Source organism: Talpa occidentalis, unplaced genomic scaffold, assembly GCF_014898055.3.
Source record: "Talpa occidentalis isolate TD23 unplaced genomic scaffold, MPIMG_talOcc4v2.1 talOcc4.7, whole genome shotgun sequence".
Taxonomy (NCBI): Eukaryota; Metazoa; Chordata; class Mammalia; order Eulipotyphla; family Talpidae; genus Talpa; species Talpa occidentalis.
The window spans coordinates 114,090,150-114,111,251 of NW_023605083.1; the positions used below are offsets into that span (position 1 = coordinate 114,090,150).

At 39.7% G+C, this 21,102-nt stretch overlaps 1 protein-coding gene across 1 annotated transcript in view; it reads left to right on the plus strand.

Moving 5' to 3' along the window:
* CA10 (carbonic anhydrase 10) overlaps positions 1 to 21,102 on the plus strand; it is a 432,852-nt gene that overhangs the window by 168,230 nt on the left and 243,520 nt on the right. The window contains exon 4 of the mRNA XM_054688693.1: positions 12,574 to 12,716. Coding sequence (XP_054544668.1) covers positions 12,574 to 12,716 — 143 coding nt within the window. The remainder of the gene's footprint in view (positions 1 to 12,573; positions 12,717 to 21,102) is intronic.

Sequence of the window (21,102 nt, forward strand, 5' to 3'; positions counted from 1 at the left end):
CTTTGACTTTTGCTAAGGGGATAATTTTGCAGAGAGAGAGAACAAGAATTATAGGGAGAGGAGGTCAATTGTTAACATACTCAAATAGATTTAAAAGAAAAACAGTGTACTGCATTCCAAGATACCCATATGTTTTACAGGATTTTTAAGCATTTTACCAGATGTTTAAATTTGGAGCAAATCATTGCTTCACACTGTGTTGGTAAATATTCAGAATTTCCCAAAGACTGAAGATGATCACTTACTCTCAGTGGCTATATGCTTTTTACCTAGTATTTGATTCTCATGCCCCAGGTGTTTTAGTATTACTGGTATGTGCTTCTTGAAGCCCAGAGGTTGCAGCTTTTGTATAAACTTCAGATAGGCCCATGGTTATCCAGCACACCAACCTGGTCATTCTCTTCCAAATTGAGTAGGTAGAAATAATGAATGGGCTGGCTTATTGACCTTCATGGTGACATTCTTCTTTTTGTGGCTTCACTACTCAGCTTCAAAAAATTAATTTCAGATTCTATATAAAGCATCAGTAATTACATAGGGCAAGAAAAATTTCTACCTAAGTGTAATTGGATAATACTTAACACCGTGTTAAATCTTAAACTGAAGACAAACACAGAAGGGCTTCATGCCTACATAAGCCAGATTGTGTTGTATGCCTTCCTATGGCACTCAAGAATGCATCATCCTGGTTTACACTGGCAAATAAATTTTCAGGAAGTAAATTATTGATGATGAAATAATGATCCCAGCTTCGTTCAGTTCTGTGTTGGATGTGAGAAATGGATGAAAATAGAATGAGAAGGAGAGTTGGATCGGGATTCAAATCACCAACTCAGCTATGCCTTAGCGAAACGTCTTTGGTTAATGTAGGGTAAATGAAGTGAATCAGGCTTTTTTATGCCCTCCCGCCACTAGCCTCTATGACTGCCATGTGCAGTCTTGGACTCCTCCTGGGTTACTTGGATGCCCAGGGCTGAGAGACGTGGGCACCACCACATGCCCCTATGATTATGGAGACCTGGGCCCAGAGGGTTTGGGCATGCACATATGTAAGTGTGGACACCTGTGCCAAGAATTGAGTGATAAAAGGGCAGCATCACTGAGGGGAGATTTCGAGACAAGAGACTGGGAGGGAAAATGCCAGAGAGAGGAAAGAATGTGAACCTAGAGATTCTCAGGGCCTGGAGGGCCCTGCTTACCTCCCAGCTACCCTGCCTCCTGGCCCCCCCGCCCCCAGCCTGCCTGCCTGTTTGTAAAACAATTAAGTTACCCAACAGCAAGCTTCTGTTCCTCACCTATAAGACAAATAACACCCACCTTTGGGATCTATAGTTATAAATAATTTCGCATGAAGTCAGACTCTTTCCAGTCCACCTGTGACACAATCCATGACTCAGTCAGCAGATAGGACTGGCTGTGAGGGTTGTCACTATTTTTGTTATTTAATTTGCACTGTCACTTAAATGAATAGAAGTTTCAACAAAGTGTATCTCCTTATAATCCTGATTTTACAACTGAGGGGACTGAAGCACCAGAGAAAGTGTGTTCAAGTGGTGCAGCCAGACAGGAAGCAAGTATAATACAGGTGTTAAGATCAAGGACTCACCACCAGACAGCTTGAGTCTTGAATCCTGTTCTCACCACTTGCTATTTATTTACTTGTTTAAGTTTTGGGCAATTTATTTAATACCCCTGTACATCAGATTCGCATAAGCTCCTGTATGAGTCAGGATCCTACGAGAAAAAGGTTTACCTCTCAGGTGAGTAAATGAGCTAATGAGTGGGAAGTACTTAGGCTGGTGGCCAGCATATGGTAAGCACTCGATAATTGTGGCTGTTATTAAAGCAGGACTTGGTTCTATGGCCATAATGCTGTGTGGTTTCTATCATCTTGCTCTTTCTCTAGGGCATCAACTTTGGAGCATCTCTGAATTGGCTTTTTACCCTTTAATTGCTTATTGAGGGAAGGGGCAAGCACTATTAAGTGTGAAACTAGTGCACAACTACCTGAAGATGGGCCACATGGTCTTAGGCCATCTGATGTCCCCATTAATTCTACATTTGTGTGAAGTTCCTGGAATCACTAATCCTTGCAGGTTTCCCTGGAACTCAGGTATTAATAGTCCCATAGAAATAGCAGGAGAAGAGGGAAGTCTTCTTTTTTTATCAGGAAGCCTGAACTTATGAACTAACACATTTCTATACTCAAAACCATATGGGACAGGAAAATACAAGTAGGTAGAACAATCTAGAAAAGCCAGAGCAAATCCAATGTATAGGAAACTTTATATGTAACACTCAATTTGATGGGGATAAAATGGTTTATTTAATGAGCAATACTGGCAATATCCACTTTCTATCTAGGGAAAAACTTTTATCATAGCATATGCAAATCTCTGAAGATTTAAAAAATCAAATTGTAAAAAGTATAAATAAAAATATTTTAAAACATTTAGGAAAATATATAATCTGTAGTTGGATAAGTTATTTTAAATAAGACAAGAAACCTAGGGAATCCTAAAAAGAAAAAAAAATCAATTAACTCCAACTATATAACATTTTAAAATCCCTGTATAGCAAAATACCAAAATTGAGGTTAAATCTAGATTGATAGACTAGGGAAATGTGTTTATGGCATATGACACAGGGCTAATATCGTTATAATTCAAATGATGGCTAAAATTTATATAAAAATCACAAATAACCCAGAGAAAAATATAGAATATGATCAGAAGAGATAAGTAAATAGCTAATGAGCACATGAAAAGACACATTTGGCAGTAGTTAGGAAATGCAAATTGAATCAATGAAATACCATTTATCCATTTAGATTGTAATAAATAAATAAATAATAGCATCTAGTGCTGTGGTGATTATGGGAAATGGACATACCAGGCATAGCTGATAAGATCATAAATATTCATGATATTGCCAGTATCTTTTCAAGTAACCTGGCAGCATCTATTAAAATAAAGTTTATGTACACTTTGTCTGAGCCATGCTACCTTTAGGAATCTTTCTTGCTGAAATGAAAGCACCAGTACAAAAAAGCATATGTTTGTGGCTATTTATTACAACATTGATTTTCATGATAAAATAAGATGGAAATAGCCTTAATGTCTTTCATTTAGGGAATGGTTGAGTAAAGCAAGGCACCTTCAAATTATGGAAACTCTGTAACCTTACACATGAATGAGTATCTCTAAGGACTGACATGGGGGCCATTCTTGGCAAATTGTTACTTGAAACAGAACACTTTTCCAAATAGAGCCTCTCGCTCTATATGTATATGCATTTGAGTGTGCTTGCGTGAGCATAGTGAAAGATGTTGAATGATGTTTAAAAGCCTCTGGGTGCACTGGAAGGAAGGCCAGAGAGATGGCTATCTCTTGCTTTGTACACTTGTGCAATTTTTGATGTTACTACATGGACATCACTTTCTTTGTTTTAAAGAAAGAAACTGACCCCAAATTCTATTTCCTTTATTTACTGGCCAAGCAGACTTGAAAAATCACATCACCTCCTTAAGTCTTATCTTCCTTATCTATAAAATAATATTAGTTCACAGTACTGTGGGGAGGATTAAGCAAGATAAGACATGTCATGTTCCTAGCACAGAGCTTATTAAATGATGGTGCAATCAGCAAATAAAAACTCCCCCTTCCTCTTATCCTCAGATGATGTATTTTTAGGACTACAAACCAGTCACCATGTTGGAACCAAGTACAAATGGGAAGATGAAGCTGCTGCACTAACAAGTAATTCAACCACTTCCAAAAGCACATTTTAAATGGTTTTCTTTGGCGTTAAAACCCTGGTGGAGATGACCCCAGGACTGCTTACTCCCTCCGTTCATGCAGACATTGAGTTAATAGATCCAGAAAAATCCCTGCATATGGTGTATTAAAAGAATAAAATTAAGTGGCCACGCCTATCACCTAGAATATTCCCTTTGTATCTCTACCCTGGAAAACTGCAAGAATAAAAATCACAGCTCTGAGGCCATAGCATTCCCCAGCTTCCCCTCAATAAACTTCTCAACATCCATTGAATTGTAACTACACACCTTCGTTATGTTAGACCTTTTAAAATTTGTTCTCAATCTTCCCAACAATTCTGTGAAGCAGCCATCATCCTCAGTGTGCAGAAAGAAAAGGTAAGGCACAGAAGTTTAGCCACCTGCCCAAGATTCCATGGTGAGGAGAGGTACTGCAAGATCTTTCTCCTATACCATGATAACTCTAGGAAAAGTCAGAAAATCCAGTGGCTTAAATTCTTCTACATAATCATTATCGAGATTTCAGTGGTAATTTGCCTTGGTTGCTAGAGACAGTATATCTCGACACATGGCAAAGCCTCAGTCTTTTGATTAGTTATAGAAGATTTTCATGACTTGAAGCCTCTATTTTTACTACCAGGTTGAAGTCAGGAATCTCTTCTACTAGGAAGGTTTGCCCTTCTCTTAATATAAAGGTCAAGGTCAGTTTACTCCCCTCTCTGCACTTCGCTTTAATATGTGCGCTCCTTAACTATAACACAATATATTTTGTCATAACTATTTTTGAGCTTACCTATCTCCCCATCACACAGGAAAAGAGTGGGGGCATTTTGTAGCCAGCTCATTGGAGATGCTCCATTAATTTTTGAGATAAATGTGCAAATGAATTATTATGTGTTCAATAGGGTATTTGCAACCCCGTAGAGGTCTTCAAGTGGAGAGCAGGAAGCCCTCTTTACAGGCCCTCCATGTAATTTGAATCAGAGTTCCAGTAACGGGAAAAGAATTCAACAGCAAAGGAGATATTCCTTGCCAATTCGCTCCTCTGAAATAAATCTGAAATCAGAAAGGGGCCAAAAGCTTGCAGCAGTGGGTATTTTAAACATGCTCATTAATAATGGCTCAAAGTAGGGATTTATTACAGTTGGGACTAAGGAAAGGGACAGTAAATCAGCATTGGTAAGGAAAAGAGCAAGGGAGAGATATGAGTTCTTGTTTAAAATGTATTCATATGCTTTATAACCCTAAAGTAGAGATTGCTATATTGAAGTGAAGGGTTTTATTTGTAGGACTGAATTCACAGAAGGTATGTTTTATGCCAGTGTTCATTTTCCCAACTTTCATTTGCTTTCTTTTGACCAAAAAAGTTGGGGACTTAGTTTATTGCTTGAAATCAAGAAGAGATTGCCTTACCTGAATCGCTTCATGAAAATATCCTTTGCTTCAAATGTCGACTTGTAAAGCACTAGTCAGATCCTAGGAAAATACTATATTGACACATATGTTGAAGAGAATAGTTTTTAAAACATTCAGTTAGTTCTCCTTTGAGATAGAATTTAAGCAAACCCAGAGCAATAGGATAAAATTCACATAAAACTCCAACAGTTGCTTGGGAACCCAGTCTTTTCTCACTCAGACTGCTCTAAGAATAATCAAGCTTCTTGACTATATTCCAGCCAAGGCAGATACATGTTCTTAATTCATAAATTAGACCATGCTCTTCCCTTGCTTAAAGCTCCCAGCCTCTCTAATAGAGTGGAGTAAGCTGCAAACTCCTTACTGTGGTCTGCAGTAAGGACCACATCTATCTCTGGAACATCTATCTCTGGTCTACCTGACCAGCTTCATCTCATCTTTTTTTTCTTCTCATCTGGTCCATCAAGATCAAGTCAATGGGCTTCCTCCCTGTTCCTGAACACAGCAGGCTCTTCTCTGCTATGATGGGCTCCTCTTCTAGATCTGTGACACCCTTTTCCCTCCAGTCCTTCCAGGGTCTTCCAGATGACACTCCTAGGGAGACCATCCCTCGCCACTACTTAGGTTATCTCCCCCCCCCCATAATTTTATGACTTATTACCATCTTTATCTCTATGGTATGCTTACTAAAAGTTCTAATTACATAGCTGTACACATATAAACTTGTTTATCAACATGCCCCACTAGATGCGAAGATTCATAAGAGAAAGAATCATATTTGTCTCTTTTATTACTGACTGCTCAGTATGAATGACAGTACCTAACACACAGTAGGTCCTCAATAAGTATTTGCTGCTTGAATTCTCTGTGCCAAACCCAACACCAAGCACATCATAGGCTGTCAGTATACACTTTTTAATTGAGTTTGGCCTGTTCCCATAGGATTTAGCAAAGTCATATAAGCAGCATAAATTAATTCCAAATGCCCAAAATATCATAGTCTGCAAATTCTGCTAAGACAACAAATGACAATTCAGAACAGTGAATAAAGTGGTTCCCTGAAAGTTCAGACTGACTTTAAGCTATCTTTTCTAGGATAAACAACATGTCATCAAAACAATTTTTAACTTTCAATATCAGATGTGAGTCCTCTTGTTCCTTGTTCTCCTGATCTATTTCTTATTTTGATGAGGACATTTTGATTTTTGTCCGGGGCATGGAGAGGCAGGAGAAGGTTACCAAGATGTATTTATAAAGTAAACTTGAGCTTTTTGTTTCACTGGTTTTGAGTAAGCAGCTTTGGGTTTTCCAAGGCTGATGTTTAAGCAGCTGAAATCACAGTCACCAAGTGTCTTTCATAGCTCACTGGACCCAGAGCCAAGAGACCATTAAGGATTTGTAGCTTGTGATAACAATGGTGGCAGCGCCATGGGAGATGTTTTAGCAAGGTAACACATAAGCTGTGATGTGACAGTTCAGTTCCATTGTCAAGGCTATGTGGAAATTAATTTGCAAAAATATCCAGGTCTGTTGTGTGTTCTACTCTATATGTAAATGAGAAGATTGTGTGAAAATAATGCCAGGGATGATGGCATTCAAACATTTTCAGACCAGTTGTCCATTAATTAGAGTGATTCTCACTCAATTTTAGTTTTTATATTTTTTTCCTCAACAATAAGTTGTACCCATCAAGCTATAAAAAGATAGCATTAGCTAATAAGCCATAATAACTGATGCTTTAAGAAATAATAGAATGTTTAGAAATTCATTTATTGGAACAGCCATGAGAACTGAGAGAAAAATCATTCAATGATGATTCTCTAAATTTGGAAACAGAAGCAGGACCTTACCATTCTACAGTTCCACCTCATCTTTCAGGGGTGACATGGGGTGTCTATAAACTTGAGCAATCAATAATCAATAAGGGAGGAACCTGGAGGACAGATGAGAGTTCTGCACAAATCCAAAGAGGAGTTTCTTACTTTCCATTTAAAGCCTTAGTTCATGCGTCTCATCTTCTGCAGGTGAAGTCAGTCTGCCCATTTCCAGGTCCCAATACAAGTGGATGCTCCATGGCCTACTGTTTTCACAGGCTTCCTCCTAAAGCATTTCCCTGGATCACACCACATTTACAGACCGATTCCTGGCCCATCTGGCACCAGGAGTCCCTGGATTAACTCTGCCAGTTTAGTCATCGTCCTCACACTGAACACTGCTTCTAAGAGAATTGACTTCTCACATCTGGACCAGAACCTTGCTGAGCCTGGCTGGCCCTGGGACCAACCCTGGAGCAGCTGTTCCTGAGCAGCATTCCCAGCACCCCTCTGAGCCTGGCGGTGACACTTACAGTGCTCTTCTGAGCCTGCAGATGACACCAAAGTACATCCTCTCTTGCCTGGTTCGAAGCCTTTTTTCTACCCAGACTATTAACATCTGCTTTACTCCATTGTTGTACATGCTTTAAAAATCCTAACTTTTCCTAGGATGGCTATCATTTAAAGCAGTCAGATCCTTTGCTCTTGATCCTTTGCTCTTGAAAGTTATGTTAACTGGAAAATAGAAATGAATGTTACCCTTGGTTTATCTGTAGAAAAGTGGTATCAAGTCTTCCAGTAGCCACGGCAACAATTAACTCTGAGAATCCCTGGCTATCCCTGCAGCCTGCTGGGAGGATTCAGAGCAATGGGGTTGTAGTCGCTCCAGGAACCTAGACTCCCAGGCACTGGTCCTTCCTCTGTCCACCTTCTCCCTAGCTGTGTGGCCTGGAGTCAAGGACTTCCTCCTCTGCCTCTGTGGTCATAAATTTCATGCATGCAATTAGGTCAGATGATCTCTAAGGTGGATTCCATTTCTGAAAGACTGTTAATTTAGGAGTGATTTAAACTCTGCCATCCATGGTGAATAAATTTAAATACTCCTTCAGAAACAGAGCTAACAAGGGACACAGCTGAGCAGGGGAGAGTGTTTCTCAGATGTTCCTCAATTGGCTGAGCAGGTGGTTAGAGCTAGAACATAGGCCTTGTTGGTGAAGTGGGGACATAAAACCTCAAAACTGTGTGTCATAAAGAATACCGTGCCCAATAAAAGCAAAGGCAGATGTTGATATAAAGTTTTCGCTGTTTGTGTTTTCGTAGGGGTACTTTTTGGATGAGAAGTTTATTAGTAAGGCACAGAAGCATCTGCCTGCTACTGTTGCCATATCATAACAGTCTTGCAACTCAGTTATAGGATTGGAATTATTTTTGTTAATGATTTTCATGGGAGCAGATGAAATGCAATATGCACCAGCTGCAACTACGTATATCATGAAGTTGTCTTACAGAAAAGGCCCCCCAGACATCATCGATGGTCTGATTGTCAAAGAGGTTATTGCCTCACTGTGTTTTAAAGACAAGTGAGGGGGCCTCCCCGGTGGCACAGCGGTTGAGCGCTGGGTTGCGAGGCTGCCCGCAGCCTCTGCAGCGCCGGTTCGATCCCCGGCTGCTCCCCGGTCACCAGAGGAGGGTCCCACATGGCGCACAGACCTCTCCTGCCGCCTGCTGCTCCCCTCAGCAGTGTACTTCGGTCCTTCTGCCTGCTCTGCTCCCCGCTCTGGCTCTGGTGAATTCTCTCACCCTCCCGCGCTTCTGACTGTGCCCAGTGCTTGTATAAATAAATAAATCAATCTTTAAAAAAAAAAAAAAAGACAAGTGAGGGCTGTGTTAGTTTCCTATTGCTGCTGTAACAAATAATCACAACTGAGTGGCTTAAACATACAAATTCACTATCTTACACCCCTGGAGGTGAGAAGTCCAAAATTAATCTCGTGGGTTAAAATCACAATATCAGCAGTCCAGTGTTCCTTCTGGAGGTGACACCCAAATACATCCAGCTGAGTGAGTCATTAGGCTCCTTAAAACTTCTACAAGATGCCTGCATTCCTTGGCTCATGTCCCCTCCCTCTATCTTCAGAGCCAGTATCTCCTGTCTTCTCTGACCTCTCTTTCCATCTTTAAATCTTTTTCTCTCTATCTCTGACTCTCCTACACCTTTCTCTTTAAAAAGAACCTTATGGTTACATTGGGCCCACCTGTATTATCCAGCCTAAATCTACTCATCACAAGATCCCTAATTTAATCATTTCTGCAAGGTACCTTTTATCACAAAAGGCAACAGGTTCTAGGGTTAGAATATGGACTTTTTTTTTTTTTGTGGGACCCTCGCCGGTGGCTGGGGATCGAACTGGCACTACAGAGGCTGCGAGCAGCCTCGCAACCCAGTGCTCAACCGCTGTGCCACCAGGGGAGGCCCAGAATATGGACATCTTTTAAGGGTATCTGTTATTCATTCTACTACAAGGCCATAGAGACCAATCAAGGCCTAAGAGACAAATGATTTATCTATGATCCCAAAGGGAATTTCCTGTGCAATACCGTGACTGTCCTTGTCATTCTCATATCTGCCGTGGTTAGGTGCACTGTTAACAAAGAGGGGTAAGAGCATGCCCTGATGAAGCCTTTATTGTCATAGCAGACTTAAAATGACTGAGGAACAAGTGTAGGATTAAGTCAGTGATTTGAAAATGAGCCACTTAAAAAGACAGTTTATATATTTTAAAATATACTTTCAGTGCAAGAGTTTTCTTAAATGTTATAATTTTGCATGATACCTTCTAAAGATGTCAAATGATTTGCAGTGATAACAGAGCTTGTGTAATGACGGGAAATGAAAGTGCCAAAGAAGCATATTACTTGTTATTCCTTCTACTGCTCCTTCCACGCCTCCTCCTCCTTTTTCTCCCTCCTTAACTCTTGGCATTGCTACCATTTGGAAAATCAGTTTTGACTGAAAAGCTAATCAAATTCTTTAAAGGAATGGGGCTCATTGGTATCAGTATTTTCACTTCGTTATGAAGTCCACCTCTTTTTGACATTGAAACATTTTTCTAAAAATCTAAGGGAACTTGTTTTTAGTTCCCCTCCCACTTCTTTTTTTTTAATTTATATATATTTTACATCATTGTTCTGTTCTTTTTTTTTTTTTTTTACAGTGTTTGCTTTCTTTTCTCAGGTGTAATCCCCACAGAACTTCCACCACCAATTCACCCGTGCGCCATCACCATTGTCCCTTGTGCACCTCTCCTGTCTCAACCCCTCCTCTTTTCCTCCCCTGCAGAATGTCTCTGATTTATAGTTGTCTGTTTACTTTTGTTTTGTTGTGTTGTGTTTTTTTTGTTATTATTTTTCCCTAATAATACTTTATTTGGTTCCCCTATATTCCTCCTATAAGTGAAACCATCCAATATTTTCTTTTTCCTTCTGACTTATTTCACTGAGCATAATCCCTTCTAGCGCCACTCATGTTGCTGCAAATGGCATTAGCTTATCTTTTTTGAATGCTGAATCGTATTCTATTGTGTATATGTACCACATCTTTTTGATCCAGTCATGTATTTTTTGTCATTTGGGTTGCATCCAAGTCTTTTCTATTATAAATAGTGCTGCAATGAACATAGGGGTGCAGGAATCCTTTTGAATTAAAGCTTTTGTGTCCTTTGGGTAGATTCCTAGGAGTAGAATTGCTGGGCCATATGGTAGTTCCAGTTTTAGTAGTCTGAGGAACCTCCACACAGCTTTCCATAGTGGTTGGACCAGTTTGCATTCCCACCAGCAGTGCAGGAGAGTTCCTTTCTCACCACATCCTCACCAACATTTGTTGTTGCTAGTTTTTTTTTTTTAATATGTGCCATTCTTACTGGTGTAAGGTGGTATCTCATTGTGGTTTTGATCTGAATTTCCCTAATAATAAGGGATGTTGAACATTTTTTCATATGTCTGTTGGCCATTTGCATTTCCTCTTTGGAGAAGTGCCTTTTTAAGTTCTCCCGGCCCATTTTTTGACTAGATTGTGTTGAGTTGTGTGAGTTCTTTGTATATCTTTGTCATCAATCCCTTATCAGGTGTGTGGAGTGCAAAAATCTTCTCCCAATCAGTAGGGTGTCTCTTTGTTGTGGTTAATGTCTCTTTTGCTGCAGAGCAGCTTTTTAGTTTGCTATAATCCAGGTGTTTATCCTTTCCTTCATTTTCATTGCTTTGGGGGATGAGTCTTTAAAGATGTTATTGTGATGTATGTCTTGTAGTGTTTTACCTATATTTTCTTCTATATATTTTATGGTTTCAGGTCTTATGTTTAGTTTGTTTATCCATTTTGAGTTTATTTTTGTGCATGGTGTGAGGTAGCAGTCTAGTTTCATTCTTTTGCATGTGGTGGTCCAGTCTCCCTAGCACCATTTATTGAACAAACTGTCCACATTCCAGTGCATATCCTTTCTCTTCCCACTCCTGCCCATCAATTGTTTATAGCAGATAAAAGGGTCATAGAACTTTGGATTCAGATAGCTCCAGACATACTGTCTATACCAATTCCCTTCTTGAATTATGGGTCTTATACAGTATCTTTGGCACATGTTTGTCAGACTCCACTCTTAGCTCAGTTTTCTCCATTCATGAGATGGACAGGAACAATAGTTATAAATTAAAGGGTGCAATAAATATGATTTCCTGAGAGGAGGGGCACTTGTAAGTGGGTTGTGACTTGATTGTTAGACTCATCTAACAGGATGAAGGTACCATTTCAGATCTCCAGTGATAGAAAGTTAGTAGGTGACTCCTTCTGCACTGCTAGCTTTCTTAAACAGAAGAAACAGAACTGAAAATTGCAATAGAAAATCTATACTTTAATAGATGCTTTAATGTGATACTGAAAATGAGCTGATGGTTTCCCTTTAGATATTTGTACTCAGCACTCAATGTCATTCTTTTTTGCCAATCAAATGCATGTGTTTCAGCTGCTGGCACATTAAGTAAATGACACAGTGCTGGACTAAACAAAGTCAAGTTGCCAAGCTCCTGTCTGGCATTGATCAAGTCTCATAAAAATAATTCACTCCCTCAATTTGGTCTTGACAACCCACAGAGCAACACCTTGCACATGTCAAATGCATCTTTCTTCTATATAGTTCATGGTTGATTCTTATATCTTATTCCCAAATGGGAAAGCAGAGCATCAACTCAGGAAGTGCAAAATATTTGGTGTATCTCAGACATGTCACAAAGATGATGTGACCAGATTATGTTCTCTTCTCATTAAAATTTTAGTGTAACTTACCAAAGATGCTACAGGATAAATGGGTCTGAAACAAGGAAATCTTAAGAGATCATGAAGTAGGACTTAGAGAAATTAACCAAAATTCAAGCCAGGAAAATCCCACACCAACACCCAACCTCAGTGGATCAGAAGCTTAGAGTGGGTATTTGATTTTACCACTTTTGTATCATAACTTACATTGGTTCTCTCCACTTCCACCCAACCTAATTCTACAATTTTCTTTTTGGTCCTAGTTCCTTCTTTCTGGGGATTGGTGAACTCAGCTTGGAATCTCTGCTCTGTGGGGAAACGGCAGTCACCAGTCAACATAGAGACCAGCCACATGATCTTCGACCCCTTTCTGACGCCCCTTCGCATCAACACTGGAGGCAGAAAGGTAAGCAGCCATGTGCTTCCAGTGTGAAGCTGAGGAGACGCAGAGAAATGCTGCCATGTTGGGAAGACCAGGAGGAGATGCTGATTGAGAATCAATGCTCCAGGCCTGATCTTTGTGATGAGTTTGTCTTTCTACCCAGGTATAATACCACAGACCTCAGGCCTGCTGCCAACAAATATAATTACTTCTAAATTGTGTGTTTTTCTCCCAAGCTAGTCAAACTCTTGAGCTTCTAATTACTTTGCACTCTGGGGGGTTGCCTGAGGTCCTGTCCCTTGGTACCCCATGAAGGTCAAAAATCAGAACTGCCTCCCCGTATAGCATGCTGAAAAAAATATTACTTCTCAGAAGCCTCCTGACGGGCTTCTTTTAACCTCAAAAAGTGAAAATAAAACTTTTAACAAAAGTGGAATCAGACGTTTATCATCCCTAGAAGGAAAAACAAACAAAAATCACCTCAAATGATTTATAAGAAAATCAATAATTAATCTTCCTGGGGCATCTTGTTGGCTAAGAATCCCAGTTCCGCTCAGAACTGCTGAGCTGTGCTTTGTGCTCCTCACACAGCGCTCTCCACCTCTCCTCCCTCATGGTGAGCTCCTATGTCGTTTGCAGAAGGGCATATTGTCCATAAGGTCTTTGCCTTGCTGGTGTTTCGCGTTTCTCTTGCTGGTTCATTTCTGTTTGGCTTTCTTTTCCTGGCGTACACTGTTGACGGTGGGAAAAACACAGAGAAATTGTGTTTGAAGGTGATTTAGCTGTTGTGAACTCAAGGAATGGAAAGTCATTTGTGTGCAAGAAATTAGAGTTAAAATTGTAGACAACTTTGGTAGCTGTGACAACTGATTGTCTTTGGTTTGAGTTCAGTGGGCTCAGCTCCCTACTCTGCTTACCACAGAGCTTGTGCAGAATTCGGTATGTCAGAATCTGTTTTTTCCTACAGGTAACTCACTAAGAAAAAAACAAATAAAACCTTAATGATTCCTCAGAGTTGTTAGTGATTTTGACTCAGGTCTCAGGTTTTAAAAGATGGTACACGTGATTGAGGCTCCTTTGCTCTGTCATATTTCTGTGTTCTTTTAAAGACAACTTGGAAAGTTTTTTTTTGTAGGAAATGTAGTGTTTTGTTGTGGTTCCATAGGAAACAGACTTGCTCTAATTAGTGTTCCATTAGCAGTTTTATTTTTATAAACCCTAAAAGGAACTTCATATAGGTTCTGCATACCTCTCTCTCTCTCTTTCTGAAAAGGTGAATCATTCAACTGAGTATGGGTTTAGTATTTCAGAGAGGAGAGTTCACATTTTTACTAAATATTCAACTATTCTTCCTTTCTTGGAGAGGGTGATGGAGGGAATAACTGTATGGTAGGCAAAGAAGAGAGAAGTATAAAAGCCCTTAAAAAAAATATACAAAAACAAACAAACAAAAAATCCTAATCATTCCACAAAGAGTTGTTAGTAATTTTGACTCAGCTTGCAAGTTTTAAAAGATGTTACATATGATTAAGGCTCCTTTGTTCTGTCATTTGTGTGTTCTTTTAAAGATAATTTGGGAAGCTTATTGGGAAAGAAGAGACTGGGAAATAGTCTAAGGTTCAAAATTATGTTATATTTTGTTTCAGTGTTTTTTGTTGTTGACAAGTGTTTTTTTTTTTTTTAATATTTCCAATTCAGTAAAGTGTACCTGATCCAAATCAATTTTCAAAAGCATTGGAGTTTGGAATTTTGGAAACATTTACTTTTGACGGTGTAAATATTTATATCTGGCACGATTTGTGTTGTCAGCTGTTTGGAGAGCTGAGAACTGTCTGATGGTTCCCTTTGCATTTGTGAAAGGTAGAAAATAAAATATAGATAGAAGTCTGCAAAACTAACTGGTAATAAAATGCCTGGACTTGATAGACAATAGATAAATCATGTTTGTAAGTTTTTTAAAGGTGTTGTTCAATGAGTTGAAGACTTATTTTGGAAGTGAGTATTCAAATCACTGCTCTGAATTTGCTTTTCCTTGAAGAAATGTGTATTCAACCCAAAAGTTTCAAAACCACCCTGCCGAACTGGGAAGGTTTATAGGATTTGAGCAAGGTGCCACATTTGAAGTCTGAGATTAGCTGACTAGCAACATTTTAAATGCACCCCCAGTAATTATGTGTTTTATGTCACTTTTTAAAAAAATCTGTGTGCATGATTCCTGCCCATGTTTAAATTTACCTTATGCTCAAACCCAGGAAGCAGCTCTGTCACAGTCCCTGGTTTGTATTACTGCATTTGTTTTAACATGTTTGACCTGGCATGGGGCTCAGATGATGCATTCAGGGCTTTGAACCACAGCAGAAATTCAATCTGCACACAGTGATATAAAGAATCAAAATAGTGGTATGAGAATCAAAACATATTTGTGTTTGGAATATAATAGAGGATAATCATTCTACTTGAACAATGAGATTTCTGTTTCCTTTTAAGTTCCTTATTTTTCAAAGATGTTTTTTAAGTAAGGTCTGCTTTGCTTTTTGAAGGAGAATACCATATCTGACACACAGAATTCTTATGGGCAAAATCCAAAATAATTGTGATTTCCAAATAGTTTTCCCTTGTGGTTGATTTACATGTGAATGTAAGGGTCCTACTTGGAATCAGTCTCTCCCACCCTTGAGTCCATTAAACTTAACTCCCAATTGTCTAAATAGTTTTTTTTAATCTTGGAGCTAATTATTTATTATAGATAAAACTGCTGAATGAACTCAGGAATCAAAAGGGGAAGGGTGAAAATAATTCTTCCTTCATGGTTTCAGATCATGTAAAGTGTCAATCAATGGGAAATTGATTGGATTATGAAATAACTTGTGTTTTAAGATTAGTTCAAGTCTGATAGATAGTAGAGAGCTTTGTGGTCAATGAACTTGTATAGATTCATATATCTATATCTTGACCTTCCTTGTCTTTTTCCTGCATCCAAGGATACATGACGTGTTTGTGGATATATTTTCATGTGTTATTTACGTAAGTGAGCTTCTTGGTTATTTGCAAATGAAAATAATAATAGAGTGAGACTGTTACCACATAGTGAAATAGTCTCACTTGATCATTCTGGGGTGTAATAATTCCTCTAGGCACCTACCTAGAGCCTTCCGTGGTCCATGGGCACTGGAGAGTTATGGGTTAAGATGCCAGTTTAGCTTTCATGAAGGACATGTGAATCATAGATAACCTATCTACTCATCTAAAATAAGAAAAAATCATAAAAACCAAGTCTAAACTCCTTGCTGCCTTGCTGAGTCTACTATCTTAACCAAAAATTCATTTGGGCATTTTTCTGTAAGCTACAAACCAAGGCTTCACAGTGCCATCAGAAAGCCAGACTCTGAGCCATGAGAATGTCTTTTCACAGAGTTTACTCGAAGTGGCCGTCAAGGGAGTAAAGAGGATTGGCCCCCTACAAATCAGCTCCCAGAATGGAAGGAGTGCTATGATTATGTAAGGGGCAGGAGGAAGGTAGGGGTACGGGATGTGAGGGAAGTGGGGGTGGAGGATAATTTCCAGGTGCCAACAGTGCCTGGAACTTTAGGAGATGAGCGTCATATGTTTGGTTTTCCTGGCAAGAGGGTTTCCTTAGGACCATTATCCTGCAACTAACAGCAGAAGTTTTTGATGTTGCTGTCAACCTCAGAGGAGCACAGAGGATTTTTGTTAGGGATTGTAGCACAATCAATTTTCTAGATTTCTGGGAATACAATTGGAGAGAAATGCATTAGCTGGAAGTTAAAGGTTAACCCCAAGGAGGGATTAGGGGGAACAGAGAACAAAGAGTAGTTAGAACTTAATTCCACTTAGTCCTGGTATTTAGTCTAGGGGAGTTTTTGTTACAAAATAGAAGGTATCCAGCTAGACTTACTCATCTTTTAGCCCATTTGATGAAATGGACATTTCAGTAGTTAATAACATGGGAATTGTTCATATTATGTTAAATATAAAAGATGGGATCTAAAATCACCCACTTAATGACCCCAATTGTATTTAAAATGTGCTCATGATATGAGTAGAAAAGAGGCTAGGAATATGACTAAATTTTCTTTCTTCTTTCCTAACATTTCTAGATTTTTTAATAACAAATTCACATTAATTTACTAGCCTTAAATACACCTATTTTTTAACTCATCTCCATTTTAGACAAAAATATGCTTATAGTTGAGAACTGTGATAAGAGAATAATGCTCCCTCCTAAAGATATCCACATCCTAACCCTCAGAACCTGTCATTATATTTTATCTTAAATTAAAGAAGTTATTTTGAAGATATGATTAGTGAACGACCTTAAAATGAGATTATCCTATATTTCGTGACACACTGTAATCACAGCATGCTTAGAAGGGAAAGACAAAGGCAGGAGAGCCAGGGTCAGAGAATGGGCTAGGACAGGGGAGTGACCATGGGCTATGAGCCAGAGAAAAAAAGCAATCCACAGAGGCTGAGAAGAACAAAGAAGTGAATTCTTCCTGAGAGCCTCCAGAAGGCACACAAACCCCTGCCGAAACCTTGATGTTAGCCCAGCAAACTGATCTGTGACCTGTGACTTCCAGAATGTAAGATGGTACCTTCAGTAAATGAAATGGCCAACTCAGCAACCCACAGGGATAGAGGTGGGAAACAAACACTCCCAACTTGCCTCTTCAGCCTGTCTCCCTTTGCAGAGAAGTCAGACAAGGGGTTTGTTCATTCAGTCCATGTAACACAGCCTCCATCCCCGGAAGGAAGCTTGAGATGGACCCCAAGGTGCAAATATAAAACATCCTACACACAGCTATAGATTTTACTCACACAAACATTTCCACATTCCCATGAAATGATTATAAGGTAATGAAACCATTTGCACCTATGAAGTCAGTTACAAATACCTCAGCCTAGAGCCTCCCCTGGTGGCGCAGCAGTTGAGCGCTGGGTTGCGAGGCTGCCCGCAGCCTCTGCAGCGCCAGTTCAGTCCCCAGCCACCAGCTAGGGTCCCACAAAAAAAAAAAAAAAAAAAACCCACAAATACCTCACCCTGGCAAGCACAGTCCTTGCACAGTCCTCTCCTAAATCTCCTTCCCAGAGGGAGTCTTGCTCCTCTTCCACCTTCCTTGGTTCTCAGTAAGATGGTCAGGCCCTTTTTAATTGAATGTATCTCACCTTGCCCTGTGAGCTGTGCTGTGGCCACGATGCCCTTTACCCAAGGGACTCAACACACCCCTTCCTACCTTTTTGTGATTCAGCCTCTGTGACTCCAATACTACCTCTCCGTGAACCTCCTTCTCATCTCTCTAGCTGATTGAACTCGCTCTTCATTTGGCTGCTTAAGCACATAGTTTACGCGTAAGAACTGCACCTTGACTTATAGTTATTAGACTTACTTGCTTTGTCTCCCCTTCTCTTAGATGACGAGACCCTCAAGATAAATGCTTTTTTTCCCCATATTTTCATTTGACATCTCTGGGGTTATCTATAATGGTGCTACTTGGTTTAAACCAAGATTATCCTTGATTACCAAAGAAAAGATATTTTTATGTGTAGAATTAGTCAAAAATTTCTTTGACTTAAGATGGGAAAATGTGAGGCAGATTCAAGAGGAAAAAGCTTGCTCTCAACAGAACCTGCCATTAAAAAACTAAGGAATGGGCCTCCCCTGGTAGTACAGCGGTTGAGAGCTGGGCTGCAAGGCTGCCTGCTGCCTCTGCAGCACCAGTTCGATCCCTGGCCACCAGCAAGGATCCCATATGGTGCAAAAGACCTCTCCTGCCGCACCCACTGCTCCCCTCAGCAGTGTATTTCGTCAGTCTGCCTGTTCTGCTCCCCGCTCTGGCTCTGGTGAATTCTCTCACCCTCCCGCACTTCTGACTGTGTGTCCGGTGCTTGGATAAATAAATAAATAAATCTTTAAAAAAAAAATTAAGGAATGTGAATTGGATTGGTGCTAAAATCTTATCACCTTGCCATTTTTAAATTTCCTCATGAATCTGGTAGCAAAATTTAGTGGACTACATTCATTGCAATTCATGGCATGTCTACATAGCCATGTTCTGAAATCTTTTATGAGTAAGGCATTTGTGTTCCTTCGAGGAATTTATGATATATTACGGGAGAAAATGTAGATATACAGAAGTTAAATGGCAGTAGCTGATTTAAATAACCATTCGAGATAATAGTGGAATAGATACTAAGGAAGCAATGAAATGATTAATTAACAAATCAGTCACTTTGACATTAATTTTTAGTGACAGTAAGAAGTTGGGTTGGTCATAGCAGGCTTTATGGAGGTACTAGAGTAGGAGTTAGCCTGGAGGGAGGCAGAATGAAATCTTATCTGTAGAAGGGACTTTAAATGTTAAATGCTTTGATTCAGAAGAAAAGGTAAAGCTAAAACCACTTTGCCTTATAAATATGTTGCTGTGATGCTAGTTTTTATGGGATCACTAATATTAAACTTTTATACAGAAGCCTTTTTACATATTGGAACTCATTAGCTATCTTTAAATACTATGTGCCTTTTTGTTTTGAGATTCTGATATGGAAATGCTGCTAATTATTTTATGTGTATTTGTAAGATAAAGTAGATCTTTAAGAGCTGATGAAGAAGTCAGTGAAATTCTCATGCATCTGTATTTCGTGATCTGATAAATCTCTTGACTTGTTCATCCTTTTCTTCTCTGAAGGAAGCAATGAAGGGTCTCACTATTTGGATCCAGTTCTAACCAGCATTGAAAAGCAGCATGTTAGCAAGTAAAACTTTGGGAGATGTGGGTGTGTGGTCTTAGAAAATATGGAAGCCAAGGTTAAAAAAAAATGCTAAGCTTTATCAGACATGACTCCTAAGTCTTCAAAAGACATATTAAATGTCATAGTTAAAATAGGTCTGATCTCATTGCCTCATGGAAGATAACTCTTGAGGATTGGGAGGCTCTTAAAAATGAAATTATGGTAATACAATTACAAATTATGATACAGAAAAAGAACTGATAGGAACTAAAGATGTGGATGTAGCTGTACAGGGAGTTTTGTGAGAAATAATGTTTTTAAATGACATATCAGAGCTGTGAGGGAAAGGCCGAGGAGGAGGACAGAAGGGGAAAGTAACCTATAAAAATAGTTTCAGAGAGAATAAGGCCCAGCATGAGTTGAAACTGCCAGACTGAGAAGGTCTTTTAAAGTTATGGTCAGGGGGCCTCCCCGGTGGCGCAGTGGGTTGAGCGCAGTGCTGTGAAGCTGTCTGCACCCTCTGCAGCGCCGTTTCGATTCCCACATGGCACCGCAGACCTCTCCTGTCTCTGCTGCTGCTCCCCTCAGCAGTGTATTTCAGTCTTTCTGCGTGTTCTGCTCTCTGCTCTGTCTCTGGTGAATTCTCTCACCCTCTGGCCTGTACCCCAGTGCTTGTAAAAATAAATAAATCTTTAAAAAATAATAAAGTTATGGTCAGAGGGAATCAGAACATTAAGACAATACAGACCTCTGGGCCACTTATGCTCAGAAGTGGGTTAAATTTTAGGTTAGTCTCTGACCTCCTGGTACAAGGGATGGAATCCCTCTAAGCTTCAATTTCCTCATTTGTAGAAGACAGATTGTAGAAGTAGCCACCTCGCATGGTTGTGGTGGAGGTAATTACATGAGCTAATGCTCTTTCTCGTCAGGTCATAATATAAGTCATTAAGTCAGCAATGGGCAGAGAAGAAAGCCCTCCACAATTGTTAGCTACTAGCTGAGTCCATTCGGGCTGCTCTCACAAACAGTCCAGGCTGGGTAGCTTATAAAGAACCTAAGTTTAATTCTCACCATTTTGGAGACTGCAAAGTCCAATATCAAAGCACTGACATAGTCACGTCTGGTGAGCAAACTTCATGGCTCATTACCCAGAGCCTTCTCCCTGTGTCTTCATGCAGTGGAAGGGACTGGGGAGATCTGTGGGGTTTCTCTTATAAGGGAACTGGCCCCAATCATGGAGGCTTTTCCATATGACCCAGTCATCTCCTGAAGCCCCATCTTCTAAGATCACCATTTTGAGATTTAGGGGGGATGCAAACACCTAGACCATAGCTGCTGCCATCACAGATGTTGTTGCTGTGATGAAGAAAACACAGCTTAACTCTCACATGGGTTTCTCTGTCAGAGACTAACATCCACATTAGAATCAGGGACACATAAGCTGAGAGTTAACGTTATTGCAACTCTTTGGATGACAGACTAAGAATCAAAACCACCTTCCCAGTATCCCAGTCCAAAGGGTTGAAACTCAGTAAGCACTGAGGTAAAGCTTCCAGCTCAGGTATATACTTGTCAAAAGCTCACAAATTCAGGCTGAGCTAGATATGTTGTCAAATCACTACGTGTGAAAAGAGTAGCAGACATTAATAGATAATGTATG